This window comes from Pleurodeles waltl, chromosome 7, assembly GCF_031143425.1.
Source record: "Pleurodeles waltl isolate 20211129_DDA chromosome 7, aPleWal1.hap1.20221129, whole genome shotgun sequence".
Lineage (NCBI taxonomy): Eukaryota > Metazoa > Chordata > Amphibia > Caudata > Salamandridae > Pleurodeles > Pleurodeles waltl.
The window spans coordinates 580754200-580781453 of NC_090446.1; the positions used below are offsets into that span (position 1 = coordinate 580754200).

Sequence of the window (27254 nt, forward strand, 5' to 3'; positions counted from 1 at the left end):
GTGTCTAGGGGTTTCTGCCCCCCTGGGGGCAGAAAAGGCCTAACAATATTTGCCCCCCCCCTCCGCCGGGGAGTGGCCCTTGCCCAAGGGGCTACTCCCCTTATGTATAAACATAAATAAAAAACAAAACTCCCTTGTGTTTAGTGGTTTCTGCCCCCTTGGGGGCAGATCGGCCTAATAGAAATAGGCCGATCCGTCCTAAAGGGGAGCAGAAAAGGCCTAAATTAAATTCCCCCCCCCCCCAGTGGAGCGACCCTTGCCTAAGGGGTCACCCCTCTTGCGTGAAATTGACACAAAAAAATAGAAATCCCTGGTGTCTAGTGGTCCCCCCCCCCTTGGGGGCAGGTTAGCCTAACAAAAATAGGCTGATCTGCCCCAAAGGGGGGCAGAAATGGCCTAAAAATTTGCCCCCCAGTTGAGCGACCCTTGCCTAAGGGGTCGCTCCCCACGTACATAAAACAAAAACAAAAATGATCCCTGGTGTCTAGTGGTTTCTGCCCCCCTCCCCCTGGGGGCAGATCGGCCTAATTGGGGCCTAACTGGAGAACGGCCCTTGCCCAATAGGCCGCTCCCCTTATGCCATAAACAAGAAACATCCCTGGTGTCTAGTGGCATTTCTGCTGCCCGATCACATCGCGATCAGGCAGCAGAAATGCTGAGACAGACATGAAAGGAGAGGAAAGTCCTTTCCTCTCCTTTCATGCCTCTCCCACCCCTCCACGTGATTGGAGGAGAAATGCTTTTGCATTTCTCCTCCGATCCATGGGGGCAGCATCTGATGAGGTCAGCGCCCAATCGTGCGCTGATGTCATCAGACGCCACAGGGAGGGATCAGGAGGGGCGGAAGGGGAAGCGATTCCCCTTCCACCCTTGCCCAGGGGAGTGGGGTGCCAGGCCCCGGGGGGAGCGCTAGTGCTTTCCCCGTGGGCCACTGTCTGGACGTAATGGTTATGTCCTGGGCACCAGAGCGGTGCTGCCCAGGACGTAACCGTTACGTCCACGGCACCCGAGGGGTTAAAGGAAAATGGATGCTTTTAGAAAGAAAAAAATAAATTTTTAAGTTTAATTTTATAAGGGTAGGCAGTGGTCCGTGGGACCACTGCCTGCTCTTAAAAAATACTTGTATCAGCATTCACAAAGGGGGAGGGGTACTATGGGGACCCTTTCCCATTTGAGAATAGTTACCACCTCCTCTGAGGTGTTGGTAAAAAATTAATGTTTTGCAACTGTAAGTTGGTCACAAAACATTCATAAATATCCCTGCAAATAGGTATTAGGAAGGAATGCCCTAAAGACGTCCCTTCCAAATACCATTTGGCAAACCTAAATTGCAATTTGGTAACAGGCTACTGAATCACAATTTGGCTTTTGTACATCTAAAAAAAACGTTTTTTGCGGTTGCAAACAGCACAATTCATAGGTTTTGTACATATGGCCCCAACTTACAAAGCTCAAACATTATTATAAAACGTTAGTGAAATATACTCAGTTTTAACACAGGGTACAGTGATGATTTCAACTTGTAGGGATATGACACAAAAATAGGCCTACACTATGTAAATTAACATATAGACAGCAAGGAAAGGAGTGTTTGAATAAATAAAACATTTAGCCGGAGAGCACACATCAACATTTTCAATAAAAACATTAGAATAAATTAGCTCTGGACAAAGCCTTCATACAAAACACAGAGGTAAATTTGGTGTGCTAGTTAACACCATCAGAATGGACAATATAGCTTTAAATGAATCATTTAAGTGAGAAAATCAATGTACGTTTTCAATTACATCGAATCAGTCGGACCTCAGATGAGTACTGAAAGCCTTATACTCATTGCAAGAGGAAGGAACAAATAAGTTGTTTTCAAATTTATTATCAGTGATTACTACTTTCAAAATGGTTGCAGTGCATTATAGTGTAGTCTAATACGTTGCGAGCTAGGTAAAATAATTACAAATCTATAAAAAAAAAATTTACATTAAGGTCATAACTTGTATTCAATGTAAAAGAAGACACTGAAATTCGCGACGGGTGCTACTGCACCCGTCGCACATCCTCCACTCCGCCGGCTCAATTCGGAGCCGGCATCCTCATGGAGGGGTGTTTCCCACAGGGCTGGCGGGCGGCCTGTTGGCGGTCGCCCGCCAGCCCAGTGGGAAACCCAGAATACCTGCGGCGGTCTTTTGACCACGCAGCGGTATTCTGGCGGTTCCCTCCAGGCGGGCGGCTCCCGCCGCCCGCCGGTGTCAGAATGACCCCCATAGTGTCTTCACTATGAGCACTGGGCCCTGGCTGGCAGGGTCCCAGTGAGACAGTGAAAACACCCTGACATACGCTCACAAACAGGCCAAAAGTGGGGGTAACAAGGCTAGAAAGAGGCTACTTTCTCACAGTGGTGTAGATTGAAGTAAAGTGTTATAGCGTGGCAGAGTGGCATACAGTGGAGGAGCACTGAGTGGAGGGGCGTAGACTGGAGGGGCATAGAGTAGAATGAAATAAAGTGTAGTAGAGTGGAAGGGCAGGGAGTGGCATTAAGTGTCGCAGAGTGGAGTGTCGTGGGGTAGAGTGACACACAGTGGAGTGAAGTTTTATGGAGTAGAGGGGCATAGAGTAGCGTAGAGTGGAGGATCAGAGGGTGGCGTACATGTTGCAGAAAAAGTGGAGTGGCATAACGTAGAGTGGGTTAAAGTGTTGTGGAGTGAAGTGCCTTAGAGTGGAGGTACATGAAATGGCATTTAGTATCGCAAAGTGGAGTGTCGCAAAGTGGAGTGTCACAGAGGAGAGTGTTGAAGAGAGGAGTGTCACAGATTAACATGTTGTGTCATGGTGTGTCGTTGAGTGGAATGGAATAGAGTTCAGCAGAGTGCCATAGAGTGAAGTGGTATGAGTGACCTAGAGTAAAGTGGTATAGCGTGTTGTACAGTGGAGTAGTGTAGAGTGGTGTAGAGGGAGTGGAGTGCCGAAGAGTGCAGTGGAGTGGCGTAGAGTGGCCTGGAGTGAAGAGTGGCACTGATTGGAGTAGAGCGTTGTAGAATGGAGTGCCTTAGAGTGTAGTGGAGTATTGTCGAATGGCATGGAGTGGTATGGCACAGAGTGGAGTGGAGTAGAGTGGAGTGGTGTAGAGAGGAATAGAGTCATGTAGAGTAGAGTGTTGTAGATTGGAGTACAGTGTCATGGGGTGGAGTAGAGTGTTGTGGGGTGGTATAGAGTGGAGTGGTGTAGAGTGGAGGGGTGTACAGTGTCAAAGTAAAGTGGCCTGAAGTGAAGTGAAGTAAAGGGGTGTAGACTGGATTAGCATAGAGTGAAGTGGCATAGAATGGAAGGAGTGGAGAGTCCTAGAGTGGCATAGGGTGAAATAGAGGGTCATAGAGTGAAGCTGAGTGTCGTACAGTGGAGTATGGTGTTGTAAAGCGGAGTTGTGTTGAGTGGAGTATGCATGGTGTGTTAGCCCATTGCCAATTTTCAATTGAAATGACTATTTCATTTGCACAGACATACAGTTTTACTGATGAAACTATACAGTGCCCAAATAATAATGTGTGGAAATAGCATCTGCTAGTGCATTTATTTATTTTGATCGTATTAAAATATTTGTTTACACCACATTTCAGAATTACAAAAAAATGTGATTCATTTGATCTTCCCTAATTCTGGTATATTCTGAAATATTTGCACAGTTAGTTTACAGACATTTACATTTTGTTGTGTGCTTGAAAAAAATAATACCTTACAGTCTTTTCCTTCAGCAGACCCCCAGTACCTAGCAAGATTGTCACATAAGTGCTCTAACTTTAAAGTCAGAGAAAGAAAAGTAAATGCCTAGCTCATTCGGAAGACAGAGCCTCACATTTGACCTCTGTCTTTGAGTGTACAGCAAATGTGACTAGAGTAAAATGTAAAGGCCCGAGAGAGAGCACTTGTGGAAAAATACAAAGAGCGATTCAGAGAGGCGGTGAACAGGCTATGTACGACTGGAAAGACAAAGGGGGTGATTTAAACCTTGGCGGACGGCGGAGGCCGTCCGCCAAGGTACCGCCGTGAAATGACCGCACCGCGGTCAAAAGACCGCGGCGGCCATTTAAACATTTCCGCTGGGCCTGCGGGCGCTCTCCGAAAAAGCGCCCGCCGGCCCAGCAGAAATGCCCCTGCAACGAGGACGCCGGCTCAGAATTGAGCCGGCGTAGTTGCAGGGGTGCGACGGGTGCAGTTGCACCCGTCGCGTATTTCAGTGTCTGCAAAGCAGACACTGAAATACTTTGCGGGGCCCTCTTACGGGGGCCCCTGCAGTGCCCATGCTATTGGCATGGGCACTGCAGGGGCCCCCAGGGGCCCCGCGGCACCCCCTACCGCCATCCTGTTCATGGCGGGTTTCCCGCCATGAACAGGATGGCGGTAGGGGGTGTCTGAATCCCCATGGCGGCGGATCACGCTCCTCCGCCATGGAGGATTCAATGGGGCAGCGGTAAACCGGCGGGAGACCGCCGGTTTACCCTTTCTGACCACGGCTGAACCGCCGCGGTCAGAATGCCCTCGGGAGCACCGCCAGCCTGTTGGCGGTGCTCCCGTGGTCGGTGACCCTGGCGGTCACCGGCCGCCAGGGTCAGAATGACCCCCAAAGTCTTGCTGGACAACCTAAACCAAATGTGGGGTACAACCCACAAAGTTAATGTTAAGGAATGGGAAAAATGCGTTTCCAGGAAAGCTTCCAGAATGTCCCAAAGAAGTCATTACAAACCAGGCAGATGTGCTGTCTGGCATCCTTTAAACTAAAAATGGCTTAACGCAGAAATATAGTGTGGCGCTGGAAAACATGCATTCCCATAGTAGTTCCTGCACTGATAGAGCTACGTTTTGTGTGGATGTGCTCCTTGTGAAAGAGCAGAATGCCATAATTGACATTGATGTTAGCCACTGGCTGCACTGAGCTGACCCACTGCCCCACGCTCTTTGCTGCAAGTGGACAGAATTAAAATGTGAATGAAACAACAACAGATTAATGGATGGCTAGGGCTGACTGAAAGCCCCTGCAAATATATTATAAATATATTTTTATCTTGGCTAACATCGGACCTTCACATGATGGTGCCAAAATAACCTTGATTCAACCACATCTGCCTAATGTAAGCAAAATTAAATTGTATGTCACATACGCTACATCAAAACACGGACTACTGAAATCAAGCAGAACACAAAATGAAAGAGATGTATAGAAAGATAATGATGGAAACAAACACAGACCAATGACAAAAATAACATAAAATAACTAGCTGACAGCTTTTACCAAACCCAGATACAAATAACACGGAAAACAATTAAAAACTTAGAACAGAACATTTACATTAAGTCTTCACAAACATGAAACATAAGATATTTCTGCAAACAATACACTTTCCATTACAATATATGTTACGCAACTTAAAAGAATTACATACTATCATAGAATGCCTTAATGTGTCACAGAACACTATAATACAACTCTGCTACCTAAATGTCCAATAATGCCCCAAAACAGATACACATAAATCTGGATGGGAAGTATTTTCTCAGCTTGGTGCAATTTTAGTAACACTTTTCTTTATACAGGAGCCACATGAGAGGGCCTTGATAGTGTCATCTGCACCATTTTCTAGGTTTAAGTGGACAATGTTGACCTTGTGAGTTGGGACCTGACATTTTAGGAACTATACCGTACGGGCTACTCTGGAATAACGAATAGATCCTTAAGTGGTGTTTTCTGTCAAAGGCCATTTCAAAGCATTTTGCTGATTAAAACAGAGTGTTTATTGAGAATTCTCATACTGTGAACAGGTCTTTGGGTAACAAGGTAACAGCTTTACTTTTCTGTTTTGTTTTTTTAAGATATTCGGGGATCTTTGCCCTACGGAATGTTTTGTTTTTCCATGGTGTTCTCTGAGCTCGCATGGTTATATATGTCTGATCTTCGCTATGTTCTTAGAGGACGTTGTCTAAGAGTGTATGGACTGGTCTGGGCAACTGTGGGTTTTCGCAAGTGTACTGTGACTGTATGCTTTGATCTAACATAGCATTTTCTCCTTCTATCACTCACGAAGGTTCGCATCCATGCCACGGTTCTCCCTGAAGAAACGCCTTAGCCAGCTCCCTCGCCATGCCCTTCGGATGAAATCTTGGCAGGTGCTGAAACCACTGGCATTTGCTGGACTGCGACCTACAAGCAAGGTATGATCGAGCAGATAATGGGACAGACACTGGTCTGGAGAGGAACAGGACATTTTTCACGTATTACCTGTGTGAGAATATGAGTGTTGACCCAAACCTCTTCTTAATCAGACCATCGGAGGGGCAGCTACCTGAAATTCCAGGATGCTTTGCTGACCCGGATCATGCCATATCATAAACTGAATCATAGTTGGGAAGCTATGAAATGGAGACAAAGTCATAGCCAACCTTTGCGAGAACTATAATTAAGGCACCATATCATTTTGCAGTGGGAAGAGATCTACGTGGTATTAATAGCTGGACAAACTAAGCTTGTTTACTGTGAAGGGATAAAGCAACATTTGATGCCACTCGTAACGTGATCTACAATCAGTGTTGGTAGTGAGATTAGCCTCACTTGATGTCAGTGGTAGAATGAGTTGCATTTGATGTCAGCATGTGTATGAGCTATATTTGATTTCAACAGTGAAAGTTACATTTACTGTCAGTGGCAGAAGGAAGTACAGTTTGTGTCAGCAGTGGAAAGAACTATGTTTTTTGTGTTGGTGGTGAGATAGGCGTTTGCATCAGAGACAGGGCACGCTACATTTCAATTGATCTTGACTTAGTCTACTTCTGGTCTCAGCTATGTGATGAACTGCATTTTGCGTCAGCACTGGAATAAGCTAAATCTGGTGTCACCTGTTTGATGATCTACATTTAGGGGGTCATTATGACCCCGGCGGTCGGCGTTAATATGGAGGAAAGTACTGCCAACAGGCTGGCAGTACTTTTCTCCATATTATGACATTGGCGAATGTACCACACCGACCGCCACGGCGGTAACAACTTCCGGGCTGGAGACTTCACTCTCCAGCCCGGTGCCCGTTACTTGCCCGCCTGCAGGATTATGACCCCGCCTACAGCCATGGTTTTCATTGCATCCTTACCACCATAAAAACCATGGCAGTAGGCATTATCAGTGAGAGGTAATTCATTCCCTGTCACTGATAGGGGTCTTCCCCACCCCCCTCCCCAGGTTTCCCCACACCCCTCCTTCCTCTCCAGACCCCTCTTTCATACACGCCCCTCCCTTCACACATGCATAGACACCCATTCCAACATTCATCCATGCATGCATACATCCATTCACACACACATCCACACACTTACATACATACACACAGACATGCATTCACACAACTCAACATACACGCACTCACACATCCATACATGCACACACACGCAACACTCAACACACACCTGCATACATGCATGCACAGATATACACCCCCCCCCACACACACACACACACACAAAACCCCGCTCCCCCTGTCGGAGCACCCGACCTGAAGTCAGGGGGTCCTCCGTCAGGAGATGCGACAGGGCGCTGCTGCCAACAGCAGCGTCTGCCAGCAGAACACCGCCAGGCCATTTTATTCTCATAATACGGCCAGCGGAGGTCTACTGGTGTGTTGCTGCTGCTGGCAGCAGCGCCACCTTACCACAGTCTGCCGGCATGGCCACAGCCGGATATCCGCTATCCTTCTGGCAGAAATCCAGTAGTGGTCATAATCCGGCGGGCGGCTGGTAGCAGCGCCACGTTACCGCCATCTGCCGGCATGGCCACAGCCGGATATCTGCTATCCTTCTGGCAGAAATCCGGTAGTGGTCATAATTCGGCGGGCGGCTGGTAGCCGCGGCGACGGTCTTTTGGCAGCCGTTGTCGCGTCGGTAGGCAGTTTTTACTACCGGGTTCAAAATGACCTCCTTGGTGTCACTGGAGGGAGAGTGATGTGAGTGAGATCTGGTGAGAGTGGTAAGGTGAACTGCGCTTACTGCAGAGATGGCACAAGATGCTGTTGCTGTCAGTGGCTAAATGTGCTACATTTGATGTCTGTGCTTGGATGAGTTGCATCTGTTGTCATCGGGGATCATCTAAATTTGAGGTATGCAATTGGATAAAGTATATTTGGCACAGACAGTTGAATTAACTTAATTTGATTCATTTACAGCAATAGAAGAACTTAGATTTAGCACTAACGGCATGATGAGCCAGGTTTGCTGTTGGGAGCATGATGGTCTTTGTGAGCAAGAGTATTTACAGATGGCACTCACATCCATGATCCAATCCCTTCCCACAGGCAGTGTATAGCAGAGCGCCCACTCGCCTCCTCTCTCGTCTATGGGGGCTCCTAAACACCGTGAACCTCCCGCTCTGGCTGCGTCGGCCATTGCTTGCAGTGTACGTCTGGGCTTTCTCTGTGAACATGCAGGAAGCTGCTGTGGAGGACCTGGAGAAGTACCGCAATCTGGGCGAGCTCTTCCGACGCCAACTCAAACCCTCCGTGAGGCCTATCGACTCCCACAACCTGGTATGTGGCTAACCTTTCTTGTAACTGGATATACTCAGGCGCTGAGGATGCAGGCCACCTATGCTGTTTTGAACATTCAGGAATATCCTGATTAAGGACACACGTAACTTGTGTTTCACCACTCCCTATGTGCTCCCAGGCAAGCCTTTGTTAGATTTCTGGTATCATAGTGCCCATCACTATTTATTCCTCACCATTGTAGCCTGAATTGACTCTCATTGTTTCTGCTCCTTTAGGTCAGTCCGGCAGATGGGAAGATTCTGCACTTTGGGCGAGTGCAGCATTGCCAGGTGGAGCAGGTAAAGGGTCTCACTTACCCACTCGAGACCTTCTTCGGGCCACAGGACTGGCGAATGAGGTGTTATGATGAGGTTAAAGGTAAATGATGGTATCTTGCATGATAAATCAGTTTAGATTTTAATTCAGTGGCAACGCATCAGCTTAAAATTCACTCTGTCACAAATTGATGGACAAAGTGTGTCCCAATTCCTTCCCCATACTAAATCAAGATCTCTAGTAAACAGACTCTCTTTATTGTTTTGTGTAAATGCATATCTGTTTTTGTAGCTTTCATTGTCTGAACTGTATGTTTGCTGCTTAAATGTCGGTATACGTTTGAAACGGAATGTAATTCAATTATTTCAGAAAGTGCATATGGCTTCCTGGAATATCACCTCAGTCCCGCTCAAAAGTTGTGACAACTCAGGGTATTCAGCAGCAGAGAGTGAATAAAATGTGTGTGTGTGGGATACTTGGGTTAGGTCCTACATATGAAAGGAAATTCTTTCCCTTACTTTTTGTTGTAACTACATATGTGTTTTTCATAGAATATTCTGTGTGTTGCCCCAAAATCGACTCTTAGTCTTATTTATCAGCAGAGAATATGTGTGACTCCTTAGAACCTCTTTGCGTTTGTTGCGTTTGCATAACCCGCGTTCTCGGAGTGAATACATGACTTTCTAGATTGTGTGTTTACATGTGCCTATCTCCCAAGAACCTCTACTCATAAATATATGACTCCATATCTGTCATTCACTATCACTGTATATGTGTTTCTCAGTCTGAACAAGAAAGTATGTGTGTGTGTTCTCTGTCTTCCTCACTGTAATACCCCCTTGAGCTTGTCTCTATGCAATACAGTCCCAACCCTTTATTACAAGTTGGGTAGAATAAGGTGAGGTATTTACCACACATGATATAGATACCATTGCTCCTGGGTGACAGATTTACCATTTTTGGCAAAAGATCGCATATTTTCCATTTCTAACTTTCAAATGAGGCATAACCCTTTATATCATTTAGCAGAAAAAATCTGCTGTTTTGTTCTTTTCCCTGATAGATTCTGGCAGGTCAAACACAGAAAAAGTGTGGGATTTTCTAATTATCACACAACTTGTAATTCCAATCCCTGCTCAAACAAATGTTTATACAGGAATCGGAATTCAGTGCTGCACTTACATTGGAAGCCTCAGTGTTTTGCACATCTTTGGCTCTGCCCAATCATATGTGTGGTTTGTGTGTCTCTGTGTCTTCCTTTCTCTTCCAAGGAATCCCTACTCATTGGGTGTGTACGTTTGTTTTTCCTTGGAATCTTCCATCAGTGTATGCATTGGGGCATATCTTATTGAAATCGCCTTTTGAGGTCTCCTACCCAAAATCTGTAAGAATCCTGGCAGTGGTATAAATTGTGTAGGTTGTATAGAGTTTACGCAGTGTGGTATGGTACACATGTGGTTGATGCCCTTTCCTTCTGTAAAAAGATGCTCAGTTTGAGTCAGACTACGGCCATCTATAGAACTGGTCCACCTTCAGCGCTGGGATTCTCCAGGCCTTGAAGGGGCAGTCCACTGGGTAAGTGACTGCCTGACAAATGTGTCCATCCAGGTATTTTGTAATGCCTGAATGTCTACGGTTACTTGCCCCACACGTTCATCATGCAGGTCCTTACATCTTTAGAGCTCACTATCTACCACCTGCTTGGGTCTTACATGATTATTCTGGGGTCAGGGTAAGGACGAATTGGTGTCTTTGCATTATTTTAGTCCAATTATTTTGAGCGACAACTTTATGATTCTAGATTAGGGTAGAGGGACTGTTCTGTACTGGGAGCTCAATAGAGGCAGCGTCATCTCTTATGGCCCCACTATTTTAGTGGTCAATAAAATCTAATTAGACATCACCTTCTGGGTACAGAAGATTACGGTTGCTCAGCACCTGTACTCAGATCCCTTTGTAGACCTCATTGCGATTGTACTTCACCATGATGTTTGGAGGTTTGGCTGGGAGGCTTGGAGCTACTGAAAACCTTGGAATATTCTTTATCTCCACCAGGCGATGTGAAAGGATCCTTCCAAGAGCAGCTGGGCTTGCAGAAAGGTAGCCGGCTATACCACTGTGTCATCTACCTTGCTCCAGGGGATTATCACCGCTTTCACTCTCCCACTGACTGGTGCATCCACCACCGGCGCCATTTTCCTGGTGAGTCCTAGCATGCACTTCCAAATTACACATTGCTTTGCCTACTGGAACCAACGCTAGTTTGACAAACCACCTTCAGCCCAAAACCCAACCTTACAGGGCTTTCTCACACACTGCTCCACCCACAGGAACATCCCTGGAGAGGCCATCCCATTCACTGTCCCTCTCAAGGAACCAACACTGCCCCTGCTGGACCTCCTGAAATACTTCCCCGCCCTCTGAACCAACTGTGGAAGTCCAGCCTCACATGATGGTCAACTCATAAACACCAAATCTGTCCACGTCAAGCCATGTTATTTTACAGGTTATAAAAATATAAAGATAACTTGTTGTGCAAGACTCGGATAAGTACGTAGCTAGCAGATGTTGCTAGTTTTTACATTATACACTTCTTTTTTTACCAATAAATTAATTTTGATAAACACAACATGCAGCATGACCGTCCCAACAATGTGTAACACCCCCATTGACAGCAAAAAACATCCTAACACAATTGCGTTATTCACATCACTTTGACATCCTTTGCATTTTCTTGAAGACCCTTGACAAGAAGCAATTACTTGAGGGTTGAGGTTTAGGTTAGTAAGAGAATTAAATCAAAGACGCCACTGAAATCTAAAACTTGGAAAATGGCCCATTTCCATCCTCTTGATTCTCTCCTTCTTGCAACCACTGCTCATTATGTGGCCAAAAGCTACTCTGCATTACTGAGTAAAGATCACACAGGTAAGACTTGGCCTCTCTTGCCTTGGTCGTGTAATAATACAGAGAAGAGGGCATCTGTTAGTGACTGGTTCGGTCTGGAACAAAAAATAGGCCCAGGCACCAAAATAAAAGTAACCACCATTAGTGAATGAGACAGCTAAAAAGGTGGCCCACAGTTGCAAAACAGGGCAGTTTTGAACTTGTAAAAACATGTTCTATAGTTATATTGCAAAGTATGGGAATCTGCATACATCTGTGCTTGCTGCAGACAGTGTTTACGGTAATATCGGGGAAATCTCAACCGTACTAACCAGACCAGCAGGCCATAAAACAGGCCCACTAACAGACAGAAAACTGGCCTACACACACACAAGTGAGACCAGTTGGTCTAAGATTTCCAGATTGCCCTATGGGTAATGTTCAATTTGAGCCAGCGGTTGCAGGTGGGACCCACCAACACTCCTTTTTAGGGGCCAGCAACACACTTTGATCCAGAGGAAGAGACAGAAAAAAATGTCAAAACGAGGAATGAAAAAGAGCTGCAAGCGCTTGAAATAAAGAGGCGTTCAGTGTCTAGAGTGGATTAAAGAGGCATTAGGTGCAATCAAGACTGTGCTTCTTTGATATTTCGCACCCCGACCTTCAGTACCGCGGACTTCTGAGAAACACTTTGGGCCCCAGCACTTATTATTTAACAAATGAAGCACTGGCCATAAGCCAGCCCGACCCTGTTGAGAGATCATGACATAGGCTGTGATTCTAGACTCCAGCCCAAGAGCAAGTTTTCTTTTTAAAATCTCGATTAGAAAAAACACAGTGTGCGCGAAACCACATACAATTACTCAGAAAACAAGTTATTAATTTGATTAATTTATCAAGAGTAAAGGTCCGATGGATCGAAGAGAAGAATTTTTAGACTGGCAACTGTTAACCAATGCAATAATCTGAAGAAAACAAAATCTTCTATACTTTGACCAACAAATACCAACCATTGGAGACAGGCCATCAATTTGACTGACGGGCTAATGCAAAAAGTGTTGTTTTCTACATTCTTGAAGGAGTTAAGATATTAAGGTCAACATCCTAAGGAGGCAACAAAAAACTCCATTAGTAATGACAGATTCTGAAACGAGGACGCAGGGTCCAAACGTGAGGTCGGTACTCGTGCTTCGCGTAGCACGGGAGAAAATGCTGTATTAGTCCTGCAGTTTTTCGTGTACATCCCGCCATCTAGTGTTTATAATCCAAAACTGCAAGTTGTTTTTCTCATCTATTGTCTAGACTGCCTCTGCTGGGGACCGGAAGGAAACCCACAAGTACCAGCAACAGACTCCATCATCAGATAATTTTACCGCCTTTCTTTGCGCCTTTCGGTGCGGTTGTAATACCAGCTTTGTTTGTATGCCTGTAACCGGGTCAAACAGGAAACTGATAATATATCGAGAGCTTTTCAGCAGCAGTATCACATCCATAACAGCACCCACGATTTAGGCGTGTGGCTATCAAACTTTAAAGTTAAGAATTGCTACATTGTATCTTTTTTTCTCTTGAAATGGCCTTCAAATCAATGTAAGGTAATGGGTAAATTAAATCAATGGAATTCCCTCGACCTTTTACTACCTACATTTTCCACTTGTGTATTTCCAAATGGCATGTGCATACATGCCAACATTGAAGAAGAGGAAAGTTAAAAAAAAAAATCGAGAGAATGTATTTCCCCTCTAGCTTTTATTGAAGCAGCGACAGTTTCAGACAGAAAACAGCCAAAAGAAAGTCAATATTGGTTAAAAAAAAAAGCGTGAGTCTCCCGCCATAATCGGTTTATTGGCATATTTGCTACTAGGGTTGACACCTGCCCGGTTTTGTTCTGTTATGGCTGGCATTTTAATGTTCCCCTTATCAATACATACTTTAAACAGTAAATGTAAGAAAAAAAATGCGTTCAAATGAGTTCTAAAGCTTCTTTAATGACCCCTAACTGATCATTAAAGTAAGCTAAGAAAGAAAGACCATGTTGAAAAGGAATGCAGCTGATTTCATATAAAGTTGTACATAGGAATCATATCATGGCTTTTGCAGAATCTTAAATTGTGAACAGATAGTGTGTATTTTTCTCTGGGAAAGGTGGCAACCCTATATGCTACTCTTCTGGCTGGGAGAAAAGGTTCCAGGTAATTTCAGCCATACATGCAAACCATCCCGATTCAGACAGGAGACTACCAATTTCAAAGCTAGTCTACCGCCTTCCGAATCCTGCATGCAGAAACCTGAATATTCTGCAGGCTTCAGCCGACAGGGAATGTTCTTGTGTGTCAGAGTATGCACGGCCATTAGCCTGTTCCTGTAGGCTAGTGCACAATATGTTTGTCACACTCTCTCTGCCTGCCATAGCACTTTCTCTGTGCTCCTGACAGGTAAGGGAATTTTTTTTACTTTTGCATTTCTTATATTCTATCTTGTAGTAGCACATTTCTAAGTCCCATATACACCCATAGCCCCTATTGAGGTCTCAATAGAATTTAATTGGAGAAATACATTCTCCTGATTATTTTTTTTACAATCCCCCACTTTATTTTTCTAAAATGTTGCCATTTATGATTACAACAGGCACAGTGGGTGCCTTAGGAGAGGGAGAAAAAGAGGAAACGAGAGAGATGAAATAGTGAGCGGGCTAGTTTGAACATTTTTGCTAGGGCGGCTTTTGTCACCCGGTTCAGCATTTAGTTTAAGAGATGCTAATGAGTAATATCATCATCTGCAGTGTAGCAGCCCATAATCAGCACCGTAGCTGCCCTAAACAGCCAGTCTGTAATGCTGCCCTGAGTGAGTTAATGGCCAGTCCACCTGTATGGTATTCTTATGAGCAGGTAACAAACAGTTGTGAGGATTTGAATAGAAATCACCAGATAGGTAGTCCAGCCTAACAAGAGGATGCTCAATAGTTACAGTATCATCAAGTATAAACATGTAGCATAAGCTCAGACCAGCTTTGTGAGTAGCTGGCAGCAGCAGCGGCTTGTACCCTTTTAAAGTGCCCCACCACTTCGCAAAAAAAAAACTCCCTCCAAAAGCCTAAAATAAATCATCCCTCCCTCAAAATGCCCAAATAACACTAAATATAACACAAACACACACAGTAGACTTACATGCACTACAAACGTTATGTACATTAAACACACATGCATTACACATTTTTTTAAAAAGGCACTTACCCACAGGCTGCACGTCCTCCTCCGTGTGCTTCTGCTATCCGATAGAGGAAGAGCTCCCCTAGCATGAGAGGAGGGCCTGGATTGGATGGAGCTTCCTGGCTGTAAGCTCCTTCAGGCCCTGGAGGCCTGTTCCTGGTCTCCCCCACCTGTCTTAGAAAGCTGAGTGGAGAGCTTCAAAGTGTGCATGTAACTTTGGCTTTTGCAAAGCAGCCGGCCAAAGTGACATGCGCACGTTGGAGCATCCAGTCCAGGCACTGCTCCAGTCCTAAGCTGCCAGAAGCAGAGGCAGTCACACGCCCAGCATGTTTCTGAGCTGGTGCGTGCTGCGTGGAAAAAATAAAATGGCCATTCTAATTCTTACTGCGAGACTCGCGGCAGGGGGTGAGGGGGTTGCTCCCCCGTCCTCGAGAAGAAACTGCCACTGGCAGGCAATCGTTGGTAAAAGGAACTGGATACCTAGAGAAATCCAGGCTGGAATGGTTTTTGAGAAAGTCGAGGTCAGGAAATATGATGGATAAAAAGCACATGATATTAAAATCTCTCTACCATGTCCACTCAGGAACATTTATATACTTGCTAAAAATACCTTTTCTTAGACTACTAGCACTGCTACCAGTACAACTACTACTACTGCATTTGTAAGGATACCAAGCCTTCTTTCTGTACAGTGATTCGCTTGCAAACTACCAACTTTGCCTACAGTAACTTCAACACCCTTCCCTCAATAACAGACCACAGAGATCAGGTATCCCAGAAACAACCATGCCCTTAGACCTCATTGGGTGTATTGCTCCCTTGATGAGAATGACCTGTGCACTCTCATTGAAACCTACAAAAATCCTAAATCCACTGACAAGCAACCACTCATCCAAGCTCAAGGCTACCTATCCATCTTCACCATCATCACGAACCACCGACCCCCTGGCCCACCTTACAAAGCCATGCAAATTCACACAACCCTTATTCAAATGCCCATCACACGCCCTAGAGACCCTATTCCTAAACTCACTAGTTCCTCTCTCAGATTCATGCTTTTTAAATGCGGCTAAGCAGCCAAACAGTACATTGAGACTGAAAATGACCATGTATTTCAATCTGGAAATCATGTTCTTCACTAAACCATGGCTCAGTGATTGTGCAGACAATATACTGGACCTTCTGCCTCCAATCTGTGCCATTCTTAGCTGTGACTGGGAAAACAGGCACAGTGGGGGTTTAGCTGTAATCCACAAAAACTCGCTAATATGCATGCTTCTTCCCTTGAATCAGTATCTTTTCTTTGAGTGTAGGGTGAATGTTATTTATCACCCTATGGAAAAAAAATTAAACTTTTTTTTGGCGAATGCATGGAGTTCATCACATCCCAAAACATTAGCTCTGACAACACCATCTTCTTAGGTGACTTCAATTTTCACTTGGGTACCAAGGGCAGCAAACCAATGGACACCTTCTTCTCCCTTCTTAGTGACAATAATCTGAAACACTGCCAGAAACACACACACACTACAAGGGCTACATTCTGGATCTAATCTTATCCAAAGGTCCTCACCTAATAGCTGATGATCCCATCCTGGTAGACTGGTCTGACACCTTCTAATCCCCTTCACAGTGACACTGTTGTGCATTAAAACCTCTGGCCAACTAAAAGAAGGAAAACATCTACCTGGTTTAGGGATAGAAGACGCTTCGATATTAAGGTCCTTGAAAACAAGGTTCACCCAAATCACTCCTCAGTACTTGACATAACTGCATGGAAAACTTGATAGAGGAATTTTTCCTCTCAAGAGCAAGCTCGGCAGACCCAAACCTTTTCTATCTTGGTTTTCAAAAGACATTTATGAGAAAAGGATGTACCTCAGAGAGCTTGAGAAAGACTGGAGACAATCACCTTCTCCACTGAGTGTGATTTGGCTGAGAACCACAAGAAAAATATACAAAGACCACATTTTCAGAGCCAAGTCAACACATATCAGATCCCTCCTGGACAAGCCAAGGAACAGACTGAACCTCTATACAAAGTAATCAGGTGGACACGCAGCCCTTCATCCAAAACCACACCCGTCTCCTCTGAGGCCTTATGCAATAACTTTATGGAGTTTTCAACAAATTAAAGGGCATAGACTATTTCCTGCTAGCTACCTCTTAGAGTAAAGCTAAAGATAATTTAAGGTGCAAAGTTAGATGCCCATGGTCTCTTTTCGCCCCAGTTTCAGAGTCAGAACAACTGGAGACCATAATTAAGGTGAAACTTTTAAGCCACTGCTCTGACACTATCTGTGGTTCTATCAGTAAAGATCTCACCAAACAGCTCTTCCCCCTTTAGTCCACCTTAGTCAAATCTCCTATTGCAGAAAGTCTTTCCCAGACTACCTAAAAGTTAGCCAAATCACTCCTCTTTTAAAAAAAAAAAAGATCTCTCGACTCCACTGACCTAACCATCTTCTGTCTAGCCTCCGCCCTTTCCTTCTTAGGCAAGGTGATATCGAGCTGCATAGACATTAACCCTATTTAACATCTTTTGTGAGCCACTTTGTGAGATACTTAGGAACTCTGGAATCTTCTGTCACCTGTGTGATGACGTTACCCAGATTTATGTGAAGGTCTCATCCCTGGATGACATTACACTTCACAAGAATTCAATCATGGATATCAACTCACCACCTTAAACAACCCTGCAAAAACATAATTCCTTCTTATATCACAGAATAAATCAAACCTACCTGTACAAGAATGGACAGAAACCCTCTTTGTAGTGGGATGCCAACCCACCATTGTTTAGAGCACCAATACACTTGGCTTCATCCCCAACAATCTTCTCAACCTCCACAGTCAAATCACAGCAATGACCTAGAGCACCCTGTTCCAAATACGTTTACTGTGGGGTATGAGGCAGCTCCTTCTGGAACAGGACTTAAAATCAATTGTTCAGACACTTGTTCCTTCCTGACTAAACCATGGGAACTCACTCCTCTCAGGTATCTCTAAAGCACACTTAGCTCCGCTCAGAGCATTGCTGCATGCTGCAACCTGAAGTCCGCCTTATTACTGGATTCAAACGTCTTTACTGTCCTGCAATCCCTCAAATAGGTTTCTCTTGAGGCACGAGCTCAGTTTGAAGCTGCCCTCATCACAAACAAGGCCCTGTATTCCTCTTCGCCCATCTACCTAAATGAAAAATGGAAAACTTGGATGATAAACAGGGTTCATAAAACTTACAATCCCTTCTCCTGGAGCCTCCGACCTTCAAACGAGAACAATACATGAACCAGTCATTCTCTGGGAGCACTTCAGGAATCTGACACACTCTTCCTCTGACCCAATGTCTGACCTTAGGCCATGCTACTTTTGAAAAGGAACTTTTTGTTTTGTTTGTTTCGCAATTCTTTATTGAAGGAGCAAAATACAATATTATGTAAGGGGAAGTTAGCGAGGAACATAAGATGTTAATCGCAAAACAATAACGTAGTACCAGAGGACGTAGTTCAGAATAAAGCAAAACATTGGCCAAATGGCAAGCTGAGATCCCTCAAAGCAGAGACCTTTGAGGGTCGAGGAAGAGTAACATCAAGTAGGGCACGTAGGTCCACAATTACGTGCCCCAAAACCAAAAGGAAGTGAGGTGGGGGCCGAAAAGTTTAAAAATGAACTTAGGACTCTTCTCTGTGAATGACACTTGGGCTAGATCTATAATCTCCCACACAGTCTCGAATTTCTGTTTTTCATATTTCCTGGGCTGTAGCGCAAAATATACTTGTGATGACTGTTGGTAACTGTACAATTGTAAGAGCTCCGATGCCTCTTGGCCCTGTCCACACTGGATAACATCACAAAATATAAAAACAGAGGCCATAAGACTATTGAAAGGTAGGCCGGACTCCTGCTAGTGTACCTGGGTACAGCCAGAGGTACTCCTTGGCCCTCCTGGGTTAACAGAGAGTAACACGGAAGCAGCTGCAGCACTTAGCACCAGATCAACAACTGTGCTGCCCCCCGAAACTGACAACCAAACAGCCTGTACCCACATCACTGCTTTCCGAGCTCCAGTACACAGAAGATACTGAAGTGAAGTGCAAAGAATGGAAGTACGGACCAGCCGTCAGCAAGGACATCAATACAAGTCGGAGTTGTGTAGCAGAACCCCAGCAGAAGGGAAATACGTCACAAAAGCAAATAGGTCTGTGATGCATGCTTACAGTACCTGACTGTGCTGTGCACTGAGTTCTGTTATGGATTATAAACTCTGTTGTCATGAGGCATCTGAAGAATGATATTCTGCTAATGCTGCTCAAGGATTTTGCATACTGCTGTAGGGCTCTGCACAAAAAGCCATTCTGTATGCCAGATAATTTCCTCTTTATACTGCTGCAAAAGAGCTTTCCAAATCTTTATTGCTGATCCTGTTCCCCAGCTTTTCAGGGACACCGAAGCGCCCCAACTGTTTTAACTATTATCCAGCTAGCCCAATGCTTGGAGCATTGCTTTCTGTGTCTGTACGCTCTGGATATTGGTAGTGTGACACTCTTGAAGATCCTTGTTAAACTTGGACTGGTCTTAGGTGAAAAATACTGCACGACAGCTGAGAGCCACCAATCCACCCACCTTGAAAGGTTAGATCAGGTGTATGAACACGTGCATTTTCTGGATAAGCTCACGAACACAGCAAACGGATGCCCTCAGAGGCATCTGAAAATCTGGAATTCATGGTAAGAACACTTTTAGATTTGTCTGGAAGTCTGACAACTCCTTCCCGGAAGGTTGGGGCAACAATGACTTGCTCCCTGCTTCTGTTGTCGGTGTCATGTGCCTCACTACCCGTTATCTCTGCTTCATATGATTTTCCTAAATGAATCATAATGCTCTTGTTTCTTCTCTGACTTCACTTAGGGTCACTGCATTATATACATTTTAAAAGCCAATAAAAAAATGTATACAGTTACACAAACATTATGTTTAGTGGTTCTCTCTCAAACACTCCTTACTGGCTTTAGATACACATAGAGTACATAAGGTGCTGTCACACAAAACCTAAACTTCTCAAGGCAAACTACTACACAACATAAACCTTCTGAATACCTTGTGAATAGCTCCACTGTTCCATGTGCATTAAAAATGCCTTCCTACACAAGGAAAAACAAAAGCATAAATGCAAAGGCAGCATCATTCCAATATATTGTCAATTTTTAGTTCTGCTCCTCACACCCAGAGCCTCAAATAAAAATGGCAGCAATACATTGCATCTCCACCGGTACTGGTACTGTTCTCACCTAAGTGGCTCAATTGACAAAATGTACCCTGCTCTGTTGTTCTTACTCGTGTGTTGTATCTAAATTTTACTTTTACAGAAGCAGTTTGCTTGAACACAGTTTTAGGGAGAAGGGTTAGCAGGTCGTTCCTCCACTCTGCTCTTAGAGATTAAAAATACTTATTCCCAAAAACATTTTTCTTGAACAAGGCAACGTCCCACCATACCTACCTTTGTTGACCATAGATGTCCCTTATATTCCGCTCCCTGAGATAACTTACTGTCACTCTGCTCTGCTCGAGATAAACTCTGATGCTGAGGGTCTACACCTCACGGTTTTTAACTGATAGACACCAACACCGACCTGGAGAGATAACTTAATACCTCTTCACTCATGGAAACCAACTCTGGTGTTACCATCTCACACATCCACGGGAACTAGTCAGCAAAACTAACCGTACCCAAGAGGGACTCGACAAACTGCTGGATCCCACACCAACTTCACCTCTCACGGGAACCAGCCTTGGAGGGAGTCTCACAAATGCATTCCACCAATGAAAACTAATCCTGCCCTGCAGCAAGCACTTCACTCACTGCTTCACTAGAGGGAACCCTGCATGTGAGTACCAGCCTCATGCACTGATCAACCCCAAAGGAACCCTGTCACACCGACCTACCAATGGGAGACAACTCTGCCATAAAGGACCACTTTATATATCTCACCTTTAAAGAGAACCAAATTGTCTGGCTGGACCACCAACAAGATCACTAATCCTATTGAGTTAACTAGTCCTTGAACAATAGCTTTTCCCACATTTTCACCCTTTAAAGAAAAGCTCACTCTCCAGCTGTCTTCAGTTGTGGGATATTCTGTGTATCACCAATGCTGACCTCTCTCCTTGTCTCACAGGATCTCTTATGTCTGTGAACCCCGGAGTTGCCCACTGGATCAAAGGCCTCTTCTGCCAGAATGAGCGGGTGGTGCTGTCAGGGGAGTGGCAATATGGATTCTTCTCACTCACTGCAGTGGGTGCCACCAACGTGGGCTCCATAAAGATCAACTGTGATCAGGTGAGTGTTCTCTTTGGCCTCGACATTCTCATTCTGCTCTAACCCTAAGTTTACCACACCACTCGGTACACACTCAGGCCCATATTTATACTTTTTTAGCGCCGCAATTGTGCCGCTTTTTGATGAAAATACGGGTCAAACTTACAAAATACAATTGTATTTCGCAAGTTAGCGCCACTTTTGCGTCACAAAATGATGGAAATGCGCCGCTAAAAAAGTATAAATATGGGCCTCAGTCTTCACGTCAGTTGGACAGACAAACCCGTGAACAGCTGCACAAAAAGGGTAACAGACCCTTCGGCAGCTTCCAACCTAACCCATATTCCCAATGTACAATGTAGCTACGTGAGGAAGGGGGGAGGGTGGTTTTGAACATTCACTGGTCCTTCACTGCACGGATGCTCAGTGTACTGCATTTTTCCACCAAGTTTCTATTTTACCTGTGTTACATGAAGCCAAGGACTCAGTGGAGCTTTCTGAAACGGGTTGGTATTTTACTATTAACGTTTATTCCTCACCATACAACATTCTAGTGTGTTCTCCCTCCCTTCAGTGGTGCTGGGGTGTAATGCTAATAGGCAATCACTTTAATCACAGAGGCGCCTGAGAGGGCCAGCCGCCCTCTTCCATGGCTAATTCTTGGGCTCTCCTGTTACTGAGCCCTTGCTCCCTGACCCATACAGCTCTCCATCTGAAATTCTCAAATGGTGGAGGAAAGAAATTAAAGGCAAACCTTAGGTTAACTACAGTGGATTGACAATTACACTATTCCCCTTATAACCCGTCACCATGAAGTGTTGTGGGACGGAGTTCCAAGGCAATAGGGACAGGTAAAGGAGAGTATAATTGCTGGCATGGCATGCCATTCCAACGTAAGTGGAAAATAGAACTCACAAACGAGCTGTGCAATGATATTTCTGCTCCTTCCCTGGTACTGGTAATCAGTGTGCTTGAATGTAGTTAGCTTTAGTTAACTATTGAATCTTTCTCAGCCTGGCTCGTAGGATAATCTAATGATTTTAATAAACCATATAGAGCTTTTGTTTGTTGTGTAATACATAGTTTGGATAGTGAAACAAAGAGGGAAAGAGCTGGTTGTGCAGGGGTGTGGGGGTGTAGGGGTGGAGGGGTGGAGGGGGGACAAAGGAGCTCTCCTCTTTGGGTAGAGACTTCTTCTCCTGCAGCTCACCCTGGGTGATTGCTTTCTTTTTCTTCAGCCCTTGTGATTTTGTACATATTACATATCAATTCTGTTCACCTAGCTAATAAACACTTTTGTCCCGGTTTGTCACAGGAACTGCGCACAAACTGCTCACGCCATGTGAAGGGACGGTATCATGACGCAAGTTACACAGAACGTTACGGCCCCCTGGGGGTCTTCAAGGCAAAGGGTGCTGATCTGGGTGAATTTAATCTTGGCTCCACTATTGTCCTGATCTTTGAGGCTCCACGACGCTTTCAGTTTGACTTATCGGCCGGCAGGAAGATTCGTGTGGGTGAGGCCCTGGGGAACCCATGAGCCAAACCTCAGAGGAGCTGAACAAAAACGTGAAGGATGATGACAAAGCCATGGACCAGGGGACGGAAGGGAGAGGTTATGCAGGCCATCCGTAGTGTTGGCCTGGAAGTGTTTTGAATCTTTCATTGGAAGGACAGTATATGTAGCATGAAAGCCTGGGGGATAATTTCTCCCCAAATTTTTGTCCTGGTGAGACAGCTTTCTCCTGCAGCTCATTTGCACAGTATTGACTAAAAATGGATAATCTTGAGAAATTATAGTTGTTTTCAACGAACGGTCTGTAACCTGACTAGGCAGTATTGGCAGTGAGTGACTGATGGTCTAGTTTAAACTCACTAATAGGTGGAATCCAGATGAGGTGTAATTAGGTGACTCAGCGGCCTCTAGTTAAGGTGGCAGACTTTCTTGACAGGCCAATTTCGAGGAAAGTCTGCAAGGATTGCAGTAGCCACGTGCACCTCTGGCTGATGTGTATGAATGACTATTTTATGCCGCTCCCAGAAGAGGACATCGCAGTGCAACAAATAGCCTTAAAAATTACCTTTGTTGCTTGGAGAACGGGAGGGTCGAAACAGCAAAACATCGTATTCCCTGGGCCTCAGAAAATCCATGCATCAATGCTGATTGCTTCTAAAAAGCCAATAAGACCAGGGAAGAGAAAATGCCTTATGGACTCCATACTTACAACAGCCTACAATTCCCAAACATCGTAAAGCCAGACTCCATCTGGGTGTGACTTCCTCTGCTCGTTCCTTGAAGCTTTACAAGAAGTCACCTCATTTCTACCATAAGCTTGTCCTCGTCAGGATCAACACAGTATGAATCTAGTACACTGCCCTACCTGCTCTGGTGATACTTCTACCCTACTGCCATCCAACACGCAGCGCTCCTCTGATCGATGCAGGATTGCCACTGCCATATCAATCCAGACTGGTTCTCTGCCCTGCCTAGGTGGATGCAATACCTGAAGTAACAAAAGTGTTTTTTTTTAATTAACTCTTTTAACATTTCTTAACGCTATGTTTGTGGTATTAAAATGTCTGTGCTGGCCACAGGATCTAATAAAACTGAAACTGATCACAGCCTCTTGCTTCTTTACATTGCATCCGGTCAATGACCTTGCCACCTTTGGAGTCATTAGGTTGTATAGGATTGCCTAAAATGGGGGAGGGTGTGGTGGGGGGGTGGGCAAGAGAGGGAGAGAAAAGGGCGGCATTGACTCGTGATGGCTCTTGCTTTGTGCTGGGAAGCACCTGACAGTGCCGGCCGGTAATTACAGGAGGGGGACACATAAAAACTCACCCATCTACATGCAGGCTCACACCCTATGCATTCAGAAGGGGGAACACATACACCCTCCATTAATAAGCACATACACACCCACAGGACACACTCACAAATACACGTGCATTTATACATACACACGACTACACACATCCAGTATTAAAAAAAAAAAACTTACCAGCTGCAGCAGTGATTTCGGCCACTGAGATTTTTGGAGAGGTAGGACTGCCGCCTCCTCTCACTGGCTGACCTTAGGCCAGCCAATGAGAGTAGGCAGCAGTCCCTACCTCATCACAGAGTGGGATGGGGTCAGTGAGACTCAGTGGCAGCCAGCAGCAAACAAAACAGGTATGGCGACAAGACAATATGTAACCCACTGACAGGCACTAACAAAAACCAGTAGTGCCCTTAGGTTCAAAGTCAAAGCACTCAATCATGGTCCATTTTAAAAAGGGTTTATAACAGGTCATGATTGAGAGCTCCTGAGTTGAGATAGAAGGCACTGTGAGTTTTACACAGTGCATGTCAGTGAGTTAAAGTTTTTAAAAATAAAAAGACTGACTTACCTACTGCCTCATGCTCGTTGCTCCTCTTTATCTTGGCAGCACACGCTCCCAGAGCTCCAGCCATTAACTTCCCTCTACCAATCTAGATGCTTCCCTCAAGGTGCTCAGGCAGCATGAGAGAAGCACCAGGATTGGCTGGAGCGCGCTGTTGTGACGCTCCTTAAAGCACTAGTGGTTTATGCTTGCTCTCCACCCAGCTGTCTAAGATAGCTTGGGTTGGAGTGTTTAAAGTGTGTGTGTCAGGTTGACCATTGCAAGACAGCTGGCCAAAGTGAGATGCACACTTTAAACTGAAGTGCAGACTGTTCCTCCCTTCTTCTTCCCAGCCCTCAGACTTGGCTGCTGTCAGCACAAAAAATTAAATGTTAATAAGTCTGTTTTATTACCATTTTATTTGTCATGTTTTCTGCTTGCCAGCGAGGGGGCGACATTCCTTTGTGGAGGAATCGCCGCTTGTGAGGCTGCTGGCCCCAGCCCACTCGGTGATGAGGTGTCACTCGGCCCATGGCACTTCAGGGCTTAAAACTGAAGCACCCAGGTCCAAGACTATCAGTGATGATGCCTCTCGTCATATGGGGAGGTCATGCAAGTGTTTCGTTGGGCTGAGGTCACAGCCACAGTACTGTGACACCTTCAGCCTTGCAAAGTTCAGCTCAGGCATCCTGGTGCTTGCAAATATATAGTGCCCGCTTGCCTGACCTGAACATAAAGAGTGTCTGTCAGGCTGACCTTTGCTCAGTCTGACAGACACCCCTTTCTGACTGCCAGATGGTAGGGAGGAGGGGTAGGGGGCCCCTCCACCATTAAAAACAGGCTGCTGGTGGCACTTGGCTTACTTCTGAGATCTTTATGTACTCAAAGCCCACATAGTAAAAGGAGAAAGTGTCTGCATAAAATGCTCTGTATTAGAGGAACATTAAGAGCTCATGGGGGAAAGGGGGAATACATGAGTTGGTCAGAAGCTGCAAGAGGTGCGAAGGACTACATTCAACCCCTGAACATGCACACAGTGAACGACACTACAATAAGTAATTGTTCAGGTTTATCTTAAACATTCATGGACAATGTACGGCATATATATTAGAGGAATGGAGTTTAGCTAAAAGGCAAAATGGTTGACTTTATGATTGATGCTTGACAAGAAAGCAACAGAGCTAAGAAGGTATCACAGCATTAGTACGGGATTTCCTCCTGTCATTGTACATTATCTTGAAGTTCTTATCTATAGGGGTCAGTCTGTCCTACCAGAAATTGACTGTGTTTATATCCTAGCACAATTAATAGACAGAAGCATGGCATCCTAAAGTAAAGTAAATAGTTTTGTTTGAGGCCTGTTTTTCTCACTCACAAATACTTTTTTTTCCACACTCATTTTGTCTCTCCAGGAGCACTATGTGACGTATTTTTATATATTTAATGCTTGTTCTTCCAATAGCAGAACACACAAAGAAACCCGCTTCGCTTACCAAGTCAGTTTACTCTAACCTTGCAACTACTTTTGCAACACAAACTAATGTAGACATAGGATACATAGGCAGAAAACAAGTGAAGTTGCCAAAAACATAAGTACCAAATGCTTGTTTTTTTCTCCTCCATCAACCATTCACAACAATGGATCCATTCATGCTTTCGCTTTTGTTCATCTTTAATTAATCTATGAACCACCGACACTCATGAATTCATCCGCCTATATGTGCAGTTATTACGCAGTGCGTGAATATTTGCCTACATGTGTTTGTATGTGTGCCTGCTGTTTTGTGTGCATGCATACCTACACCTATATTCAGCAGCAGGCACATCCATTCTGTCTGCACGTCCCCCTCAACATTATTTATCTCTGTGGGCAGGCCCTACACAAATGACGTACCTTTTGGCTTTGTCAGTGCCCGTTTCTTTATTTTCCCCACCTTAAAATCCTGTGCCCTGCACACATTCAGTGAATGCGATCTAGCCCCCACCCTTCCCCATCTCACTGGGGATTTGAGGGGATGCAGCTGTTGTGCTGATGCATCCAAGAGGGGAGTGTTTCCATGCAAATTAGATATTTTACATCTGTGCCCGCAAAATATTACAGACGAGAGTGCAGAGGCAGAGTTTTCTGAAGTGAAGTCTGTATAACTGACTGTGACTAACAGTCCTAAAATGTATTTATTCGAACCCAACACATGGTGGCGCTCTGTTTTTTTTTTTTTTAGGAGAGTTTGTTAGTGGAGCATTTAGCTATTTAATATTCCTTAAAAAATGATAAAACTAGGACTCAAACCTCTAGATTAAGATGATAAGTGAGGGGAGCCAGTTGCAGTGGACCTGTGAAAAATACATTGGGCTCTGCCACTTACATTTTTATAAATTAAGCACTAGTGGACATAAATGATTTACAAGTATGGTTTCTCTGCCAGAAGTGCAATGAAATCCACAGTTGTAAATAGTAATTAAGGGTTGAGAATTAGGTGTTCCAAGGCGTGTTTTGCCTTAGAAATTTGGCAAAGCCCAACATCATGTACTTTTATAGACATTCCCAACTCAGTCTGAGTTCTTACCATCTTAGAATTCTTAGAAGTTCCTGGAAAATTCCAGTCAAGGACTGTAGCAACTACTTTTCTTGGATGGGAAGGAAACAGATCA

General features: G+C 44.7%; 1 protein-coding gene across 7 annotated transcripts in view; it reads left to right on the top strand.

Moving 5' to 3' along the window:
- LOC138304398 (phosphatidylserine decarboxylase proenzyme, mitochondrial-like) overlaps positions 1-23856 on the top strand; it is a 65954-nt gene extending 42098 nt beyond the window's left edge. For all 7 annotated transcript variants that reach the window (XM_069244401.1, XM_069244406.1, XM_069244405.1 and 4 more), the window contains 6 exons: positions 6072-6198; positions 8322-8552; positions 8789-8930; positions 10884-11030; positions 21100-21260; positions 22555-23856. In XM_069244401.1, the coding sequence (XP_069100502.1) occupies positions 6072-6198; positions 8322-8552; positions 8789-8930; positions 10884-11030; positions 21100-21260; positions 22555-22779 (1033 nt within the window). In that variant the 3' untranslated portion in view covers positions 22780-23856. The remainder of the gene's footprint in view (positions 1-6071; positions 6199-8321; positions 8553-8788; positions 8931-10883; positions 11031-21099; positions 21261-22554) is intronic.
- Positions 23857-27254: the final 3398 nt, after the last annotated feature.